General features: G+C 40.5%; 1 protein-coding gene and 1 long non-coding RNA gene across 30 annotated transcripts in view; one reads left to right on the forward strand and one right to left on the reverse strand.

Moving 5' to 3' along the window:
• SLMAP (sarcolemma associated protein) overlaps positions 1-11,749 on the reverse strand; it is a 76,428-nt gene extending 64,679 nt beyond the window's left edge. For all 29 annotated transcript variants that reach the window (XM_085072666.1, XM_085072663.1, XM_085072656.1 and 26 more), the window contains exons 1-2: positions 11,624-11,749; positions 10,151-11,505 (exon numbers count right to left, since the gene is read on the reverse strand). In XM_085072666.1, coding sequence (XP_084928792.1) covers positions 10,151-10,348 — 198 coding nt within the window. In that variant the 5' untranslated portion in view covers positions 10,349-11,505; positions 11,624-11,749. The remainder of the gene's footprint in view (positions 1-10,150; positions 11,506-11,623) is intronic.
• An 85-nt stretch (positions 11,750-11,834) lies between these two features.
• Positions 11,835-17,059, forward strand: LOC146431718 (uncharacterized). The gene is made up of 2 exons (XR_014854738.1): positions 11,835-11,934; positions 12,482-17,059. It is a non-coding gene; the product is annotated as an uncharacterized LOC146431718 (long non-coding RNA).
• Positions 17,060-18,619: the final 1,560 nt, after the last annotated feature.

Below are 18,619 nucleotides of genomic sequence, written 5' to 3' on the forward strand. Positions count from 1 at the left end.
AAGCACTTACTATTTCTTAAATCCTTCTATTGTCTGAAAAACTTTGGTCTGGACGAGACAGAAGAGTCGCCACTCAGCTTTGCTCACCTGTATAATAACTGTCTAAAGCAATATTGAAAGCAGAATGGTTTAAGATACTTTCTAGATTTGAGGCACAATACCAGCAAGAAGATCCAGTCACCGAAATAATGTTAGAAGATTACAGGTACCCTAACATTAGACTGAAAACTACATCTTCATAAAGGCTTTAAAGGATATTACCAAGCTGTTATTTACAAAACAGCAATTATGAAAGAAGATGCGTACAGCAAGTTTAAACTATAAAACACATCAAAGAGAGCACAAGTTACAGATCTCAAAATAAAGAGCAGTAGTCATCAAGATCCTTTAATATTAGTTTATAAAACTCAGACCATCTAAAATTTATCCAGCAACACTTGTCCTGGGAAGACTCAACATTAAGCTGTGTGGGAAAGGAAGGAAGGAAAATGAGCACACTTGCATTTGATAACCAGGGGAGACCAAAAAAAGACCCTTTTACCTGCCTATCTGCAAAACTGTTCAACTGCAGGCATATTTACACCAACCAGTGAAGCAAACAAAATCCCAGAACCCCTAAGGAACCCACAGGAATGCAATCTGGATGTCCCAGAGTGGCTCAGCGAAAGCAGGACAGCTGTGTTGGTGCAGTGTTTTGCCAAACCCTTCCCAAGCCCACTTCTGGAACATGGGGTCAGGGAAGGTCAATCTGCAGCTAAAATGCAGATCTGCATTAAATTTATCAGGAGGCAATATCCTGCAACAGGATGGATGTACAATCTGTGCTGACCTCAATCAGTGAGACAGCATATATACAGAGATTGCAAATCAAAACATGAGTTTTGAAAGAAAGGTTGTCCTTGCGTGTTGATGCAATGCATTTGTTCAAGTACCAAAACCTCCAGAAACATTTTCCTTTCTGTTAACATGGAAATTAGAAGTTATCTAAACACAGCACACTTAACTTTCTAATTAAGAGTCATTCATAAATGTAACCAAAGATCAGTATGACGCCATGGGTAAAGAGCATTCAAATAGACTTAGAACATCCACATGCCTTTCTGTGTTATAGGTAACATATTATTAATATAAATAGCAGACTATCAGTTCTTCCCTTAATTACACGGACTAAATCACTGGCCTTCACTGCCACAGACAATATTTATATACCTACCAAAGCTCTGCTTAAGCAGCACAACCAGCAGCTTTACCTAATGTCAACCAGCTACAAAGATTGCAAAAACAAATATGCCCTTTCCGTGACAATTTGTATTCCTGGCTTTCTCTTACAAGTCCTGGAATATGCAGTGTATGAAAAGTCCTCAAACAGGAAGACTGAAACAAAAAAATTTCCCCTTTGAGTTCTCAAAAAGGAAGTAGTGGTTGACAGCTATAAGTGAAAGTGTTGTATTATTTCCACCCTTATGGAATTAGGGGTGGAACTAGGAACACTCTTATGCCTTTCATTTAGTGCTTCTTTTCCTCCAGAAATTATTTTAAAATTTACCTGACACATTTTGGTGGTAATTTTAAGTTACACTATAAAAGAAGTACTCCAGATTTGTCATAATACTAAATTCTATCTGTCTATACATACACTGCAAGTCAGAAACATAACTTAAGGCAACAGCAACACATGCTAACCTACCAGCTAATAGTCTAACAATGACCTACAAACTTATTTCCTGGTAGGGATTAATGTTGTACCCAAAATCATCTACCAAGTCCATAAGCAACCTCAACTCATTAGATCTGCTGTGGACCAGCAGACTGGACTGGAAAACCTGCTGAGGCCCACACCAACCTTGGTATCCTCTGCCATTTCATCCATGTCATAGAATTTGCTGTCCTTGTTCACAGTATTGTAACCTCCCTCAAAGTAGATACCACTCAGACTACTTAATGACCTAAAGTTCTAGAATCCACAGAAACAAAAACTTCATCAAACTTATTCTTTGTCCCTTAAAAATATGTGTTAATATTGACATAACCTTAAAAATCCTCTGACATCCAGCAAGAGGAATCCCTGTAATGACAGCAAGAAAAAAGCAAGGAATTGCTACTACCTACAGAGATCAAAGACCTGCAAAAATAACTTGGTTGCAGAATGGATTCTTTCACAATCAGATATAAAAAACAAAGCTTTTTTTTTAATAATGAAGTCAAAAACCTGAAGAATTACAAATAATTCATTATGCCTCCTGAAAGCTTTCAGATTCTTCAAGCACCTGGAAACAGTAGGTATAAGTGGAAAACACAGCCATGCCAGAATAAAAGCACAAGTAATGCTACGGAAACTGATTTGCAATTCTATTGCCCATAAGTTCTGGCATAACTATCACAGCTAACAATCAAAAAAAAAAAAAAAAGACAGTTAATTGTGCCATGAGTAACTGGGAAAGCTTACCAGAATATTAAAAGGCAAAACGGTAGGCAGGCTAAAAGCTCAGCTTTGCAGAACCAAGAGATCTGGTTTCTCACCTATATAATTAAAGATGACACTTCAAGAAAAACAATTAAAAAAAAAAACCAAACAAAAAAAACCAGAACACAAGGCATAATCATCAAACTCTGCTGGGGTGGGGTTAAACAAGCAAAAAAACCACTTAAACACTGATACTGTGGCAAAGACTAAGTTTTAGACAAATGCAGGTTTAAATTTAATCTCGCTCAACCTCCAAAAAAGGAATAACTTTGGAAAAGTTCCAGTTAAGAGCAAAAACTTCCATATCAGATAGGACTAATGACATATGCAGATAGCAGCAGCCAGTACCAAATGTCTTTAAAAGAACTCGCTGTACAAATATCTATTTGGCCCATTACAGAGCTTTTAATCTTGGGTTTGAAACGTAAGCATTGCTATTCCTTCCTTTAAAAAGGGTATTACTCAATACATGGTTACAAGCATCCACAACTTTTCTTAAGCTCTTGCATTTATTTTATTTTTATGGAAGAAATACTGCAAGTGTAATCATGAGAATATGCAGCACTGATAACTTAATTCTTAGGTTTCTATTCAATACTCTCTTCATACAAGAGTAAAAGGTCACCTTTCTGGTTTTATATAGCTTTTTTACATATATGAGACATTGCATGGTTTCTGTATTGAAGACTGTCTGTAATAAATATTTTTAACACATTTGAATTATCACATGAAAACTAAAACTAAAGAAGGTATTCCTATTGGGGAAAAGCTTATTTTAACAGTAGCACAATACTGTAAAAATTTTTTGTATTTAGTTTCAAGTTCTCCTATTTTACACTATTAGGACATTTGCAATTAAGCCCATCTCACTGTCAATTCTTCAGTCTCTCCAATGGTTGGTTAATGTTATTTTATAAGCTAAAGGTTAGGAATAGCACATTTTTCCTTCCACTACACACCACAGTTCAACTATGAATACTGTAATGTTCCTTAGCTCTGCAAAGATCTTATAAATTCCTCATGCCCTAAACTACGTTTGACTAATCCCAGTACTTTTTATGTTGACTTTTTACAAAAGTAAAGAAAAAAAAAAGTCAAACTCCTGCTAACATTTTCTGTGTTTTTCCACTCAACTACAGTGTTACTACAGGATTTTGGACTTTCTATTATAAGCCTGCTGGAAGTTCATCATTTATTTATACTTACTCAAGACTGAAATAAACTCTAAAGCATTGCTCAATCACACACAAGTCTGGTACAACACAACAGGAAAATTGTATCCAATTAATTGTCTGGCTCCAGCACAATGATTTTCCTTTTCAAGGAGGAAACTGTTCTGGGCCTCTGGCAGACAGATATGTCTTCTTGCAAGATGGTACAGCCCAACCCATCCCTCTGCCTGATGTTCGCACTCCTAGGGCAGACTGAAAAAACACTTGCCTATATTCAACAAAAATGTGACAATGCTGAGCCTTCTTCCAACAATTCTGCCACAAGCAGAAACACTTCTGGAAAGACAGACAAGCTGGGAACATTAATGCATTGTCACAGCAAGATCTAACAAAATTCAGGACTCTTGGATAATCCAAAGTCTCAGCAAGTGAGCAACATTAACAGCAAGCAAGTATTGATGTGATTCAAAAGAAAATCCAGAGACAACAAACAATCGTATAATTTAGCAGCAATAGACTGTAAAATTGCTAGCTATAGGGATGGAGACAGCATTCTTCCTTTTCACTGGCCTGGTTCCACAAACAGTAATCATTTTCACTTGATGTTACCTATTAAAAGAAATGACAAAACCTAAAATGCCACAAAAGAGCTGAGTATGTATCAACACATTTTGCAGAATTTTAGCTAAATCAGATTCAAATCAACACAGCCGAAGTAGTACAGTGACACAGACACTCCTCACCCACACGGTCCTTTACAGCATACATAAATTCAATTACTTTCATTAGATAAATAAGAAAATGAACCTGTCAAATTTACTTTAAAAAAAATGAGAAGATAAAGTCAGATCAAAGTATTTCTCCAGTGCCATGTAAATCCACCTGCAAACGATCAATGGATTGCCCAACTAACTTATGAAAAAGTAAATATCAAGAACAACCTTATATAATCAAAGTGTAAGGCAGCAAGTTTTTGCATTTATAAGCCTGGGACCAGGAGCAAACCCAAACCATCCCATTAGAGATCTAAGGAAAACACATTTACTGGCCTTCATTCCGGCTAAGTAACCTGATTCATTTGAGGTTTGTAAAAATTCATTGCAAATACAAAAGGGATTTTTGTTTGTTTTTAAAGCCTAATCAATGTGTTGGTGTTCCTGGCTCAGGATAGATGCATCATGACTGCAATGGATCAGCTCCAAGAATTACAGTATTAGCTCTGCAGCAGTGGCTCTAGATGGTATCTCTGCAGGGAAATCCTTGTCAGCACTGACTTACCTCTACTATAAAAGGCCACCCGCACTCCTACACTGGCTTCTAAAACCATGGTGCTGAAGTTTGTGGAAAGCAAGAGCTCCCTAGCCCATACTATCCTCATGATCATATCAGTATAAAATTGGATGGTTCATTCAGGGTGAAAAGCACTTACATAAAAACATTAACAGGTGTACGTAAGGGCTGCCTGACATCACCCTCTTGCCAGCAGCACCTAAGCACTGGAGTTTCACCTTAGTGCATTACAGCAGATCCCAGGTCAGTCTCCCAGGGCACTTGGAACAAACAGTCAATGTTTGGAAGATAAAGTGTCTCCACTGCAGACTGTAAGCATACTGCAACATTGAGAGTACTGAAAGATAAAACATCTGTTCGTCTCTCGGACAACAATCCTAACAGAAAGCTGAAAAGATATAATAGAGGGAAAAACAAATCACAGACATAGGATCTATCAAAATAAATGCTACCAATGTATGAGAAATTAAACACCCCTTACACAGATCAACACTAAATAGACCACAGTATCACACAGGAATCTCTACTGCGTCTCTACCCCTGCAATTCCAAATACAATTTTTCATATCCCACTTAGTTTTTTAAGATGAATCTACTAAAATACTTCTAAACAAGCAGAATGACCAGAGAAAATGTTCTGTACTTTCCTGAATCATGCCAAGCTCTTGATATCCACAAAACACTTTATGTAATGTTGAGTAACATATTTCCTCTTTATCAATTTTCTTTTCTTTCTTTCATATCAATTCACTTTTATCCCGAGTACAATACAGCACAAAGAAAGACCATCTAATCTCAGCTCCTATTTATCAATGTATTTCTTGCATGAGTGGTCCAAAATTAGATGCAGTATCCTAGATAGGGTCTAATAAGCTGCAAGGGGTTCTTCCTTTCCAAGTGCAGCCTACACGTTTGTCCTGAAGTTGCTGTCTGCCTGTTCACTCAGCAAGGCCAAGTCCCTGTGCACAGCAGCCCTGCCCTTGAGCAGATCAACTCACCCACACCACACCAGCACTCACAGACTTGGTGTCATCCTCAAACATCACCAGAGTAAACTTCACTGGGTCAGATTAATGCTAACAGCATTCAACAGGCTGCACCTTTGGGCTGATTGTCTGCAGTAGTTGGGGTTTGGTATGGTTAGTTGGGTTTGGGTTTTACTTGTTGGATTTTTGGTTGGTTGTTGTTCTGAGGTTTGGTTTTTGAGGGTTTTTTTGAGGGGGGAAATCTATTTTGTGTTTGTTTTCTTTAAAGAGGATGTTTCCTGCAGGAAGTCTTTTGTAATATTTTTATCTCACATATTTTAAGTCTAGAAGCCATAAAGCATAGCCTTAATGAATTTAATTTACTATTATGGAAACTATGGCTTTCAATATACCAGTTAGCATTTCTGCCACCAAGATATGAATGTGCTCAATTCAATTCGTATCTGCTTTAAATTAAATTAAAACACCAGTATTAGCTACCATTAACACAGCAACTTGTACCTACAGGTTTTTTTTCCAGTTACTAAAAATGACCAGTTCTTTGGAGTGCTTTTGATCTAAGAAAATACTTAATTTTTCACAGTTTCTCAGAGCCTTTGGTAAACTGTGGCAATGAATTCCATATAAAAAGTACTTATAAAAGCAACACAACAATCTAAGTCACTGAATAATTCCAGATTTTGAAAGCCTGGATATCTGTCAGAAGCTTCAGGTTTCTACTAAAAGATTCTACAACATCTGTCAAAAGCATTTCAGCCTGGAAGAAGTCACATACAAATTCTCAAGGGTTTTCCACTTGCCTATTTTTAAAAATGAAAACAAAACCCAAAAAACCAAGTTTAAGATTATTTCAGTTACACAATTTTAAAGTGTTTCCTCCCATATGCAGTGACATGAGATGAACAAACATATTTAGATTTTCTGAACTATAGCCCACTTTTTCTTTTGCTTTGATTCACACTTTTTGGAACACTACATGCTCAGCACAACATCTACTTCCTACGTATCTAGTGAGTCACTTTTTCAGGCACCTCTAAAAAAATCCCAGATTCATTAACTTGTAATTACTAAAACAAAACAAATCAAAATGAATTCTAAGCATAATATTCTAATGTTATCACTGCATGAAAAATCCACTAGTTAACTAGGAGTTATTACACTCTATCTACAAGCATGGACAAAAAGAAGCATTGCACTGTTTGTCTATAAAAATATTACTAAGCACAGAGAAAGTCTAAGTACAGATAATCCCACCACCATCTCCTTCCACCTTTATCTTACACATATTTAAACTTACATATTATGTTAAAAACATTTTTAAAAGCAAATCCAACTTTAAGTACCTGCTTTTACTTGCTATATATTGGTGATCTTGAAAACTCATCCTACTTTCATCCTCAATAATGCTGGTGTTACATAGACATTATCTCCTTGGGCAAATAACTTTTTCCATACATAATTAAAGTGCCTTTATACAAAATAAACATTCACATCTTTCAACTGCACATAACATGTTATCTTCAACTTGGTCTACTTATGTGACATATTTCATCTTATGCCTACCTCTGCCTCAGGAAAAAAATTCTGTACTACTTCCCTTGGCATTGCTTACTGATGCTCCCTCTCTTCAGGTTCTACCCCTATTTACAGATGATACTGATAAAATTGTTTACAGACTATGTAGTAAACAGGATCACTCACACGATTCACTAAACAAAATAAAACTTCAAGCCCTCAGGAAAAAAAGAGTATTGGAGTACAATTGAAAGGCAGCCCAAGAGGCAGCACAGAGACTGGACTAAGTGACTAGTAATGCCAGAAACTGGTATTGCCAAAGTCCACAACTTATGAAACTGCAGTCCCAGATCATTCATGAACCATTTTGAAATATCTGAAGATTTTTTTCATTACCAAATTAACATTTGAAGGTCTTTTATCTTTTGAAAACCCCAGAATTGATAAATATCCTATAGATAAGCTTCTAAGAAATGTTTACAAATACTATGACAAAGAGAATTTGCGCAGGTTTAAATATAGGTCATTGATAGGATAATGACAGTTTTCTAAATGAGATGTGCTTATTAGCTGTTATGTAAAAAATTATAGTAGACATTAGTGCATGTAAATGTTCTGGCATAGTTTTAGGTTTTGGGTTGTATCTTGAAAACACCACAGAATTTTTTTTAAGTAGTTCTTGTGATTCAAGATCAAACCTGTATTTATCGGCATCTTCTACCTGCCTTTTCACAACAGCATTTGATACCAATTATCTCTAATGGTGCATTTCCCCCTCTCCTCCAACTGTCTCACAATTTACCATTCAGATACTCAACCAGATAAAAAACTAGTCCATACTGCCAAGAAACAAACACAAAATCTGAAATTCTCCTGCTATAACAATGCTTTAAACAATGCTGCTATATTGTTTATATATATAATATATATATATATATATAAATTAACACTGTTATAACAATGTTTTAAACCTTTTACAACACTGCCACATTTAACATGCAACAAGAATGGATTCCAGGGCATGATCCCAAACCCATTCTTTAGCTGATCACTATGGCTACAGATCCCCACCTTGGCAATTTTCATCAGACCCCTGTCAAATCTTCCCATGATGGTATTTCAAGAACTATCATTTACAATCCTCTTATTTACTACAACTACTAAGTTGCTATTTTAAAACAGATAAATAAAATGAGTAAGCATATATTTTTTTTTACCTACATTAGAGCAGCCAAAGCTTACTGACATTCAAAAACAAACAAAAAAACCCACACCTGATGGCCTTTGAAGTTTTTCTATCAGTTAGCAGACTTGCTTAACACTCAGTGCTATGTCAAACGAACCATCTTGAATATGGCAGACTGTTTGTAATCATAGTAGAGCATGTGGGGGTCTCAAAATCTTTGTAAGTCATGAGAAATGTTCATTAAAAAGCTATATGCATAATACTTTCTAATTTAAAGACAGCACAATAAATTGGAACGTTTTCTCTGTTGAGACAAATGAGAAAGGTTAAAGACTAAAGTGAAAATATCTCAAGCACTTAAGTGTTCTAGAATCCAAGAATGCACATCACATACACAATAGAGCCAAAGCAACACACTTAATGAAACACTTAATACAGATAGCAGTTTGCACAATTACCTACAGGTAACTTGAAAGCCATGCCATAATCCAGCCTTAAGAAATTAAATGCTTGTCTTGTCCCATCATGCCCAAGTATTGCGTAACATAGGATAGTTAACAATGGAAGGTTTAAGAACTTTGACTGCGTTGTACTGCTCCTCATGCTGTGTCATACTACTGAAAAAATCTGCATTAATTACAGAGCATATTATTCTTAAAATCCAGAGCTACACTGACTGCATTTTGTAGAAGGGCTTGGTGTGAAGCTAAAAACCAGCTGATTTAGAGCACGTTAAATTCTAGGGCATAATATCAATATATCTGGAAAAAAAATACAGTGCTGAGCAACTGTAGTCTGCACTTGGTTAATTTTTTGCTGGATATTTAAAATTAACTTGACAGTCATTAAGTAAAACAACTTTACTTGTCCCAGTTCAATCCCTAGTGGACAAAACACGCACTACAGGACCCCTCAATTTCACTTAACAAGACTGCCAGACTTGCGAGAGGGACAGTTAAGAACACAGGATGTATTTTAAAACCATTTTCACTATCAATAAGCCTATATAATGAATGCTACTCATTACACTCCTGTTGCCAGTAATAAACCTCTATCAGAACCAAACAAAATACTCCATAAAATTTTTAAAGGACAAGTAGGAAGAGTACCAAACAAGCACAGTATTTTTTGTTAAATCCATTTTCCAACACTCCTCATAATCAATTTACATACACAGATAAAACAGTAACTTCTCAGCATTTGAAAAAAATACTATTACACTACTATATCGATACAATGTGCTTTCACATTTGCATGACTCACCTCAAAATCACCTACTTCCAGCAACGATTAAGAGACATTCAAGTCTTTCAGTACTCTAACCATTTTCAACTGTTAGTTTTACGATTTTCATAATATTCAAAGACTCTGCTTAGTAAGAAATTACCAACTTACCTGTGAAGTCATCATTTTAGAACAAACCTTACTCCTTTGCCATGCAACTGCATTTATTACAGCAAAACCAGAGCAATCCGCAATCTACAGGGACTTGCCAAAACAAACGTGCAGTTCCAGTGTGCTCAAATAAACATCTTACCTTGCCTGTCTTGTGATCAAACCAGACAAGAGCATGGTTCCTGGACAGCACCTTGCAGTCAAACGTGGCGTTGTTCTGGGCTGGCCGGCAGCGAGCCACGGAGCGGCCGATCTTGACGGGCTCGTCCAGGTAGACATGACGCTCCTGAAACGGGTGGGAGTTCGGGCGGCAAGTGAAGATGGCCAAGGCTGAAGGCATCGAGGACAGATTGTGGTTGCCACACCAACCAGAGATGAAGAGAGCCTCTTCTGATGCAGACTGTCCTCCACAATTTTTAAAACACCTCCACAGCAACTTTATATTAAAGCAGGACAAATATTATCGTTTGAGAAGCCTAACAACTCATTGTTTCAGTGTGTAAACTAATTCTGGCAATAATCCAGTGAAAAAGCCCCATTATGTCTTTTAACAATATCAGCAGTGGCCCAAAAAAAGTCTAAAACGTACAACTTTCAATCCATCCTCCTCTGGAAGAATAGGAACAAGCATCTGATTCCTTCAGAGAGAAGCAAAGGCCCCGTGAAAGAAGGATACAACGTCTTAAATCCAAGTAGATGAGTCATACAAGTACTTTTGTTTGTAACCTCAACTGCCTTCTTTCCCCCCCTTCCGTAAACAACACTGACCAAAAGTCTGATCAATGCAACATGGAAGCAAGGAAAGGTTTAGGGAAGGGGGATGAAGGAGAAAGATTAGCGTCCTCTCTCACAGGGCACAGATCAGGAACTGGAAGGCGAATACAAAGCCCTCGCTCCACAACAAGGATCTACTGCTTCACACAGCAATCCGCATTTCACCATCTTCGTGTGTTAAACCTCAGCAGAATAAGTGGTCCTCGATTTAGGATGGAGTGCGAGAGCTACACTGTTTTTCTCCCCTATACCAGATAAAGCTGAACTGGTCTACAGCTTCTGGGAGCCGCTCAGATAAGGAACTTGATAAGGCATGGACAGGCTCCCAACTCTCCTTCTCCCGGGACAAACCGAGGCGTGGGAAGGGTCCTTGGGGCCGGCCTGCGAGGTGCGCTGACAGGTCGCTCCCCGGCGGCGGCTCCGGCTGGCAGGGCTCGGTGTCGGTGCCTCGGCGGCGGCTCCGCAGGGGCGGGCGGCGGGAGCTGCCCCGAGAAGTCCCCGCCAGGAGCCCCCGGCGCGGGGCGCGGCGGCGGCGGCTCCGCTCAGCCCCTCCGCAGGTGGCTGCGCATGAGGCGGGCCCGCTGCGCACCCCCGCGCTCTCCGCCCGCCCGGCGCGGCTCCGCTGCCCCGGCGGCGGGAGAGGCCTGGCGGCCGGGCCCGGACGCTCCCGCTCGGTCGCTCTGCCGCTCAGGCGGCCGCCGGCCGCGGGAACTTTCCTCCGACCTGCGGGGCCGAAAACAAACCGGGTCAGGCGCGTCCCTCGGCGCGTCCCCCGCGTCCCCTCGGCCCCGCGCCGCGCGGCCCCGCGGGCGGCACGGGGCGCGCCCCGCTCCCCCCTTACCTTGCGCGCAGCCGCCGCCATAGCGCCTGGAGCCCTTCCCGGTGTGGCCGCGGCGGCGGGGCCGGGGCGGGGCGGGGCCGGGGGCGGGCGGCGTGCGCACCGGCAGGCCCCGCGCATGCGCGCTGCGCGCGGTGAGGCTGCGGCACGGGCGGGCCCCGCCCTGCTCCGGGCGCGCGGGGAGGGGGCGGCGGGCCGGGCCGGGAGGGGAGAGGGGAACGGGAACGGGAACGGGAAAGGGAAATGGGAACGGGGCTGCTGCTCCTCCTGGAAGGGCACGGCTGGGACTTGTTGGCACGGGGCAGGTTGCTGAGGTGAGTGAGCCCCGGCCCCGTGCCATCCCTTTGCCCTCCCTGCTCTCAGCTCTGCCCTGGCGGGGACGGAGGGGGCGAGCGGGGCCCGTCAGCCCTTACAAATAAGGGGGAGGGAATGGCCTCAAGTTGCGTCAGGGGAGCTTTAGGTTGGGTTTTCGGAGAAGATTCTTCACCCAGAGGGTGGTCGAGCACTGGAATAGGCTCCCAGGGAAGTGGTTACGAGTTCACAAACCCTTTGGACAGCGCTGTCAGGCGCAGGGTGGATTCTTGGGGCTTCCTGTGCTGGGCCAGGAGTTGGACTCGATGATGTGATTCCAACTCAGAATATTCTATAATTCTGTGAAAGAGCGGAGCTCAGAGGGGAGCTGGGGTGACACGTTCTCAGCAGAGCTTGCATGAGAAACTGCAGGAGACTCCTGACACATCCTCCTGCTTTTTCCGTGCTCTTCTGGTCGTTTTATGATTCCAGATAAGAACCTAGGGAGCCGCAGCGTGGTCTGCTGTGTCCTGGGGCAGTGCTGGCCACGTTTGCCGTGTCTTGTTGCAGGTTGGCAGCTGGAGCAGGGCGACTCTCGGAGCAGTGGCTGCAGGGACAGGACTGAGGTGGGGTCGCTGGTGCTGTGTCTTCCCTCAGTACCTCACGGAGAATCATCCAAGGTCACATTTATACCCGTTTTCTAGAAGCCAAGGAAAGGTCACTTGTCAAGGTCATGTGGTAAGCTGGTGCTGAACGAGTCTCTCCAGTCCGAATACGTGTTTAATTCCGTCACTCCCTGTAAAGCAAACAAGTGGAAATTGTTTGATATAGGAGAGATGTTGGGGTCATGCCAGCACTATAATTACCCTGTGACAAGGTGTTGGGATTAGGGATATGGGAGGGTTCTCTGATGGCAGAAAGAGCTGGCAGCCCTGGAGGACAGGAATGGAGCTGGGCCAGGCGGTTCAGCAATGGACGAGAGGAAAAGCAGCGATCGAGGTAAGGCAGTGCAGTGTGTGAGACAAAGCACGATTGCTGTGTTCTTAGCTGGAGCACAGTAAAATCTCAGGGCTGTCTTCATTATTTTTCCCTTTTTTTCTGACTGCACTGTGATTTGGGGAAGGGGGTTGATTTATAAAAGACTAATTTTCTTCCAACAATCCAGCAAGAAAAAGACGGCAAAACCAGACTGTAGCATCCGTGTTTGAAATAAATAAATGTAATCCAAGATTAAAGACAAGTCTGATTTTGTGAAGACAAAAGCAAGCAAATGATAGCTGGAAGCTTTAGAACTGTTTATCCATAGTTTTAATTCTCCTGACAGGAAAAAAAAATGTCTGGCACACCGCTTCATGGCTTTCATCAGCTTATGAGATTGTTCTACTGTGATAAATATAATTGTAATTTACTTTTGCTAATTTTTTTAACAAGTGGAAATTCAATGCAGCCGTTACTTACAGCACACAAGGTGCCATAACTAATCAAAGGAAGAAGGAAATGGGTATAAAAAGATGGAGAAAGAATAAATTTAGGTCCATTAGGTGTTATATTTGAGGGTAAGAGTTGCAAAAGTAGAAATAATTGAGAGTGCTTTGGAATTGCAAAGGTGTAAAAAGTGAGAACAAAGGGTACTACAGGTTTTGGAATTAAAAGACTGTTTGTGAGAGCATTTTTTATAGTTTTGTGTGCATGTTTAATGGAGAAAGGAGACTGAAAGTAAAATGAGGGATGAAGAAGGTCCATTACCATCTATAGAGCCTAAGAGAATCAGGTAAAATAATAAACTGAGTGGTGGATACCATTTTCTGATGTTCTAAGTATTTGTAATAGTGTAATAATATTATAACTATGTCATTTAAACTGTAAGCTGCTGGCATGTTATGTTTTCCTGAGCCCTTCTTCATCCCCTGGAGAAGCACCACTCTGACAGTTTCACAGGGAATCAATGGTATGTGCCAGCTGCCTTTCTAGTTCTCTTTGGCACTGCCAAATGGCTCATGTAACAACTGAGCTGTACCCACTGCTCATCAAGGACATTAATTTGAACCTTCCTTCTTTGCATGAGTGCCAGCTTCCAGGGGAGCTGCACAGGTGGAGTTATCCTTCAGACTTTTTAACTCCTGTTCCAAATTGTCTATTAAGTTCAGAAGTTATTAGGGGCAGAATTGTAGGCTAAGCTGAAAATATAGAAAGCAGTTGCATTCTGAAATAAGGACACAATTATTGTATGGGTGTTTGATGAGGTGTCTGCTGCTTACCAGAAAGTGTCCATCCCAGAACTGTGGGATGCTACAGGTGGATGCTGAGTTCTGTGTGAAGCGCTCAGCCGCTGTGCTGTGCTCAGAGGAGGAGGAGGAGAAAGAGGAGGAGGGAGGAAGTGTCAGCTCCTGCTTCGTTTCTGCGAAGGCTGTCACACAGCTGAACCAGGCAGAGCACCTTGCAGCCATGTTAGCTAAGGGCAGCAGGATCCCACTGTGTCCATCCTTTTTCCGGGCAGGAAGTCCATGAAAATGTTATGATAGCCATCAGAGCTGAGGGCGGAAAGAGCCCACTCCATAGGCATCTTGGATAAGGGAAAGGGAGCGGAGGGGACTGTCACATTTGTCCCCTAAAGAGCTGGTGTGTGTTTCAGGTGGATGAAATGCAGCTGAGGTAGTTTGTGTGCATAGCTGAAAAACGTCTGGATTTTGGCTTGAGTGTGTCGAAGTCTTAATGACTTGATGAAAAAGGAGATCTTTTGCTGAAGGAAACCTATCGCAAATTCTGAGCTAACTGTAACTGACTCAAAAAGAAAAATACTGAGCAGCATTACAGGCTCCTCAGTGCTGGATTTCGGAGTTCTGTGCAGTGATGATCTAGAAAGCTACCAAAATAATTAATATATATCAGACTGAGTTTGCAGTGCAGAGGTATGAACCAGTTGCTTAGTGGGAGATGCTGATTCTAGAGAAATTGTTACATTTGGAATGACTGAGGCATGCATTATAGCAAAAGTTCAGTTTATAGTGTAAAAATTAAGATGCAAACTGATAATGAAAGCAGAATAAACAGGCAAGGAGAAAGTTGGAGATGCATGGTTTTCTACTGAGTTCTCATCCCTGAAACTCATTCATCAGCAATTTTGTACTGATTTTCAGAAATACAATAAATTCCATGTACAATTGCCCTACCACATTTCAAAATATGATAGTCTAAGAATGCATTTGCTGCTAGATAGAGCAATGTGGAAATGTAAAACAAAGTTTGAACTGTGACTTACATCTTATCTATCTTTTGCAAAACAAACCTGCCTCAGAAGTTGCTTTGAAAACATTCTGAAGCAAGCTGTCAAAAAGTAAAGAACTGTTTTAGAGACTTTTTTCCAGTGTTTAAAAGATTGATTCTAATTATCACTGCAGATTTAGTAGTGGAGTTACACTTTTTTATTTTAGTGCTATTATTGTTCTTTAGTTTCAGACTTATTTTTGGTTTATGATCTTTTAACTCTCTTACTGGTTATGTAAGGAACAATTACATTATCTTTCAGCATTAATTTTGAAACAGTAAGCAACTCAGTTTAATCCTCTCATCAGGTATGTTCTCCATTTATTCCATTTTCTTTCAGATCCATCCCTGCTCCTATTTATAGTTTGCATCAAAAAGAAAGATATTTGTATCCAGTATAGAAATGAATGTCTTACCAACATAGCCATTACATTAATGTAATATATGTAGTAAGCTTATACTGAATATACTATTCAATTTACATTATGTAACAAATATGAATGTGTTATACAATGATTAAAAATATATTATTTATTAGTATGTGCTATATATCCTGTCTATTTATATATATAATGTACATTGCATAGTACATTGATAATATATGTATTTGGTATATACATGTGAGTATCATGTAACATGCATACCATTAATACATGTTATGCTGATATAGAAGTAATTTTACTTGCAGTCTTTTTTAATTTCAAATGAAATCAGGCAAGTTGATATATCTGGCATTTTCTCTGCATTATTATTTTAGCAGAATATAGTCATCATGTGACATCTTGTTTGCTATTCTATTAATATATCAATTAAACAGTTGATATTAATACTGACTTTTTGAAATGTTTGATGTTTTCTGTGGCTGTTTGAAAAATAGAAAAGATGCTTTGAAAATAATTATTACTTTTTGTATGTGTGTTTATTTGTTTTAAATGAATATATTTATTAGACCAGATCGAATTTTCAAATGCAAGTAAAATACTGCTTTGAACTGGAATCTCAAAGCGGGGGATGGAGGGGGAAGGTGAGATGAGCAGATGATGTTTATGCAGTTCTTTGGTGTTACTCTGTGGATGTGAGCAGTCTGCACAGTCACTCCCTGCTGAAGCTGATGGAACCTGGCCAGCCAGCAGCCAACACAACATTTGCTGCTACCTGATAGAAAGCATCCTGCTGAGAGAGGGAGGACAGAGCCGTGGAGATCACAGCTGTAGGAGTAAGATAGAGCATGGAGGAAAGCAAGGCAGGCTCAAACACTGAACAGTTGTGGATCTTTAGAACCCAGCTGTCCCACATGGGCCTTTTGTCACTTTTATTCCAGCAAATGACATCACAGGGTATGCTTTTTCTAGAAGTCTCTCTTGTCCAAACCCTTCCAAATATTAACAGATGGCTGTGTTTCTACAAAACAAGGCAGAGTTCCTGGAGATTTGTAAGGGCACATTCCATATGCAGAGCCCTAGTGTTTCATGAGGCTTTATTGTAAGTTGTGGCACAATGCTCTCAGTAATAGGTTTCCAACTCTTAAATCTGTCTTTTGTCCTGCACTGATACTTCTTGAAGAAGAAAGCAGTCTCAGATGTTTCTAATATTAAGATACATGCTGAAATATTTTTATTCTTTTTCTTAGGGTATGTTCTTTCTCAACGGAAGAAGATAATCACATTTTATCAAAACTAAAATATATTTGAAATGGGTAGGTGAAAATCTTCTTGAACCAGTGTTTCCCTGGTTTTTGGGAGTATTTCCAGTAGGTGAGAACCTTTTGTTCAGTACTTTTTTATCCAAGATTGTGTGTCTATTCTCTTAGCTTTCTCCTGCCAAAAGATTATTTGTTAAGCATCAAATGGAATTAATTTACTGTTTAATAAAATGAGCAGAACACATCTTACTAAGTACTTCATTCTTATTATTTCACATATACTTTTTATTCACATGAAAACTTAGAGGCCAATAAAAACTAGAAGGACATACATGATGATAATAGCTAAAATTTTGGTTTGCCTTTGACAGCAAGAATATAAACAAGGGAAAGCATAAAAATGTAAACAAGGGAAGGCTTAAAAGAAGAAATTAGATGGAATCTTTTCTTAAACCAAGTGATAAAAGCTTTTGGCTGGGCCCTGTTTCAGTTCTTAAATGGAAACAGCAAATGAAATGCCACTGAGAGTCATTGTGAGGAGTTTAACTTGATTTAGCTCAGTCTTAGTCATGTCTTTTTTTGGATAGTAATCTTTTACAGAAATCAGGAGTTAACTACTTGAAAAATTTGTGAATCTTCCATGGTGTCCCAGTCAAATACCTGAAGCAGCTGGAGAGAGTGAGAAGCTTCCTGTAGAGCCCTGCCTGAGGCTGCACACTGCAGAACTCCATTCCTATCTCAGTTTGTATCTAACATTCACTATGCCACTAATGGTTTATGATAACTGAAGGCCGCTATATCTCAAATTATTACCATGATAATTTTGTGTGTTATAATTTTGTCTGAGTTATATGTTTGTTCTTCCTTTGTCTAGAAAATTACTCTAATGATCAAAGCATACTATAATTTCTAGCAGTTTGGTTTTGATAGATAAACAAATGTTGTTAATGGGCCTTAAGGAAACTGCATTTAAGGAGTCATAAATTTTCTTTCAAGTATGTATAGATGTATTATCTTGGGTTTCAATATTTGCAACTCCTATTCTGGAGAAAAAATGGCATGTAGTGATTCAGGTAAGCAGCCTGTCTGCATCTATTGCTGCTGAAGCTGTTCTAGTAGGAGTAGTTGTTGTAGTGAATAATTAAATAAAAAGAGGTCATGAGTTTGGGGGGATGCATGCATATTTTTTTTTCTTTTGTTAAGTAAAGTAGAGTAGTTATGTAGCACTTCTAACTCTACAGAGTGTTTCATAATGAAATATAAATAGCTGGTGGACTGTGCTAAAATAATATTTGAAAGCTCTTACATTATTAAATAAAGAGCTTGGGCTTTGGCTAAGGGACTAAAGGAGGGTTTAAGAGATTTGGATGCTTTTTTTATTATCCCAGTTTCCTGTGAGGGCCAAGTTATCCCGCCATCAGCCAGGGGGTTATTTCCATCTCCCTGCGGAGCGCTGCTCAGCGTTCCACGGGACACGCTGGAGAGCCGACTGTTCGTCACTTGGCGGCTCGTCCCCGGGCAGGTGCTTTCACTGACACGGCAAAGAGAGGAAGCAAGCCGGCTGATGCACTGCCTGCAGAGCTGCCCTGAGGAGCACCGCGCCGGGCACGGCAGGGCTGGGCTGGCGGAGCGGGTGCGGTGTGTGCCGCACCGGGGAGCGCCGTGCTGTGCCGTGCCGTGCCGTGCCGTGCCGTGCCGTGCCGTGCCGGGCCGGGCCGGGCCGTGCCGTGCCGTCCGGAGGGGCCGCGCCGTGCCGCACCGCCGCCCTTCCCCGGCGGCCCGCGGGGGGGCGCTCCCTCCCT

This window comes from Lichenostomus cassidix, chromosome 12 (assembly GCF_008360975.1).
Source record: "Lichenostomus cassidix isolate B80296 chromosome 12, HeHo_3.0, whole genome shotgun sequence".
NCBI lineage: Eukaryota > Metazoa > Chordata > Aves > Passeriformes > Meliphagidae > Lichenostomus > Lichenostomus cassidix.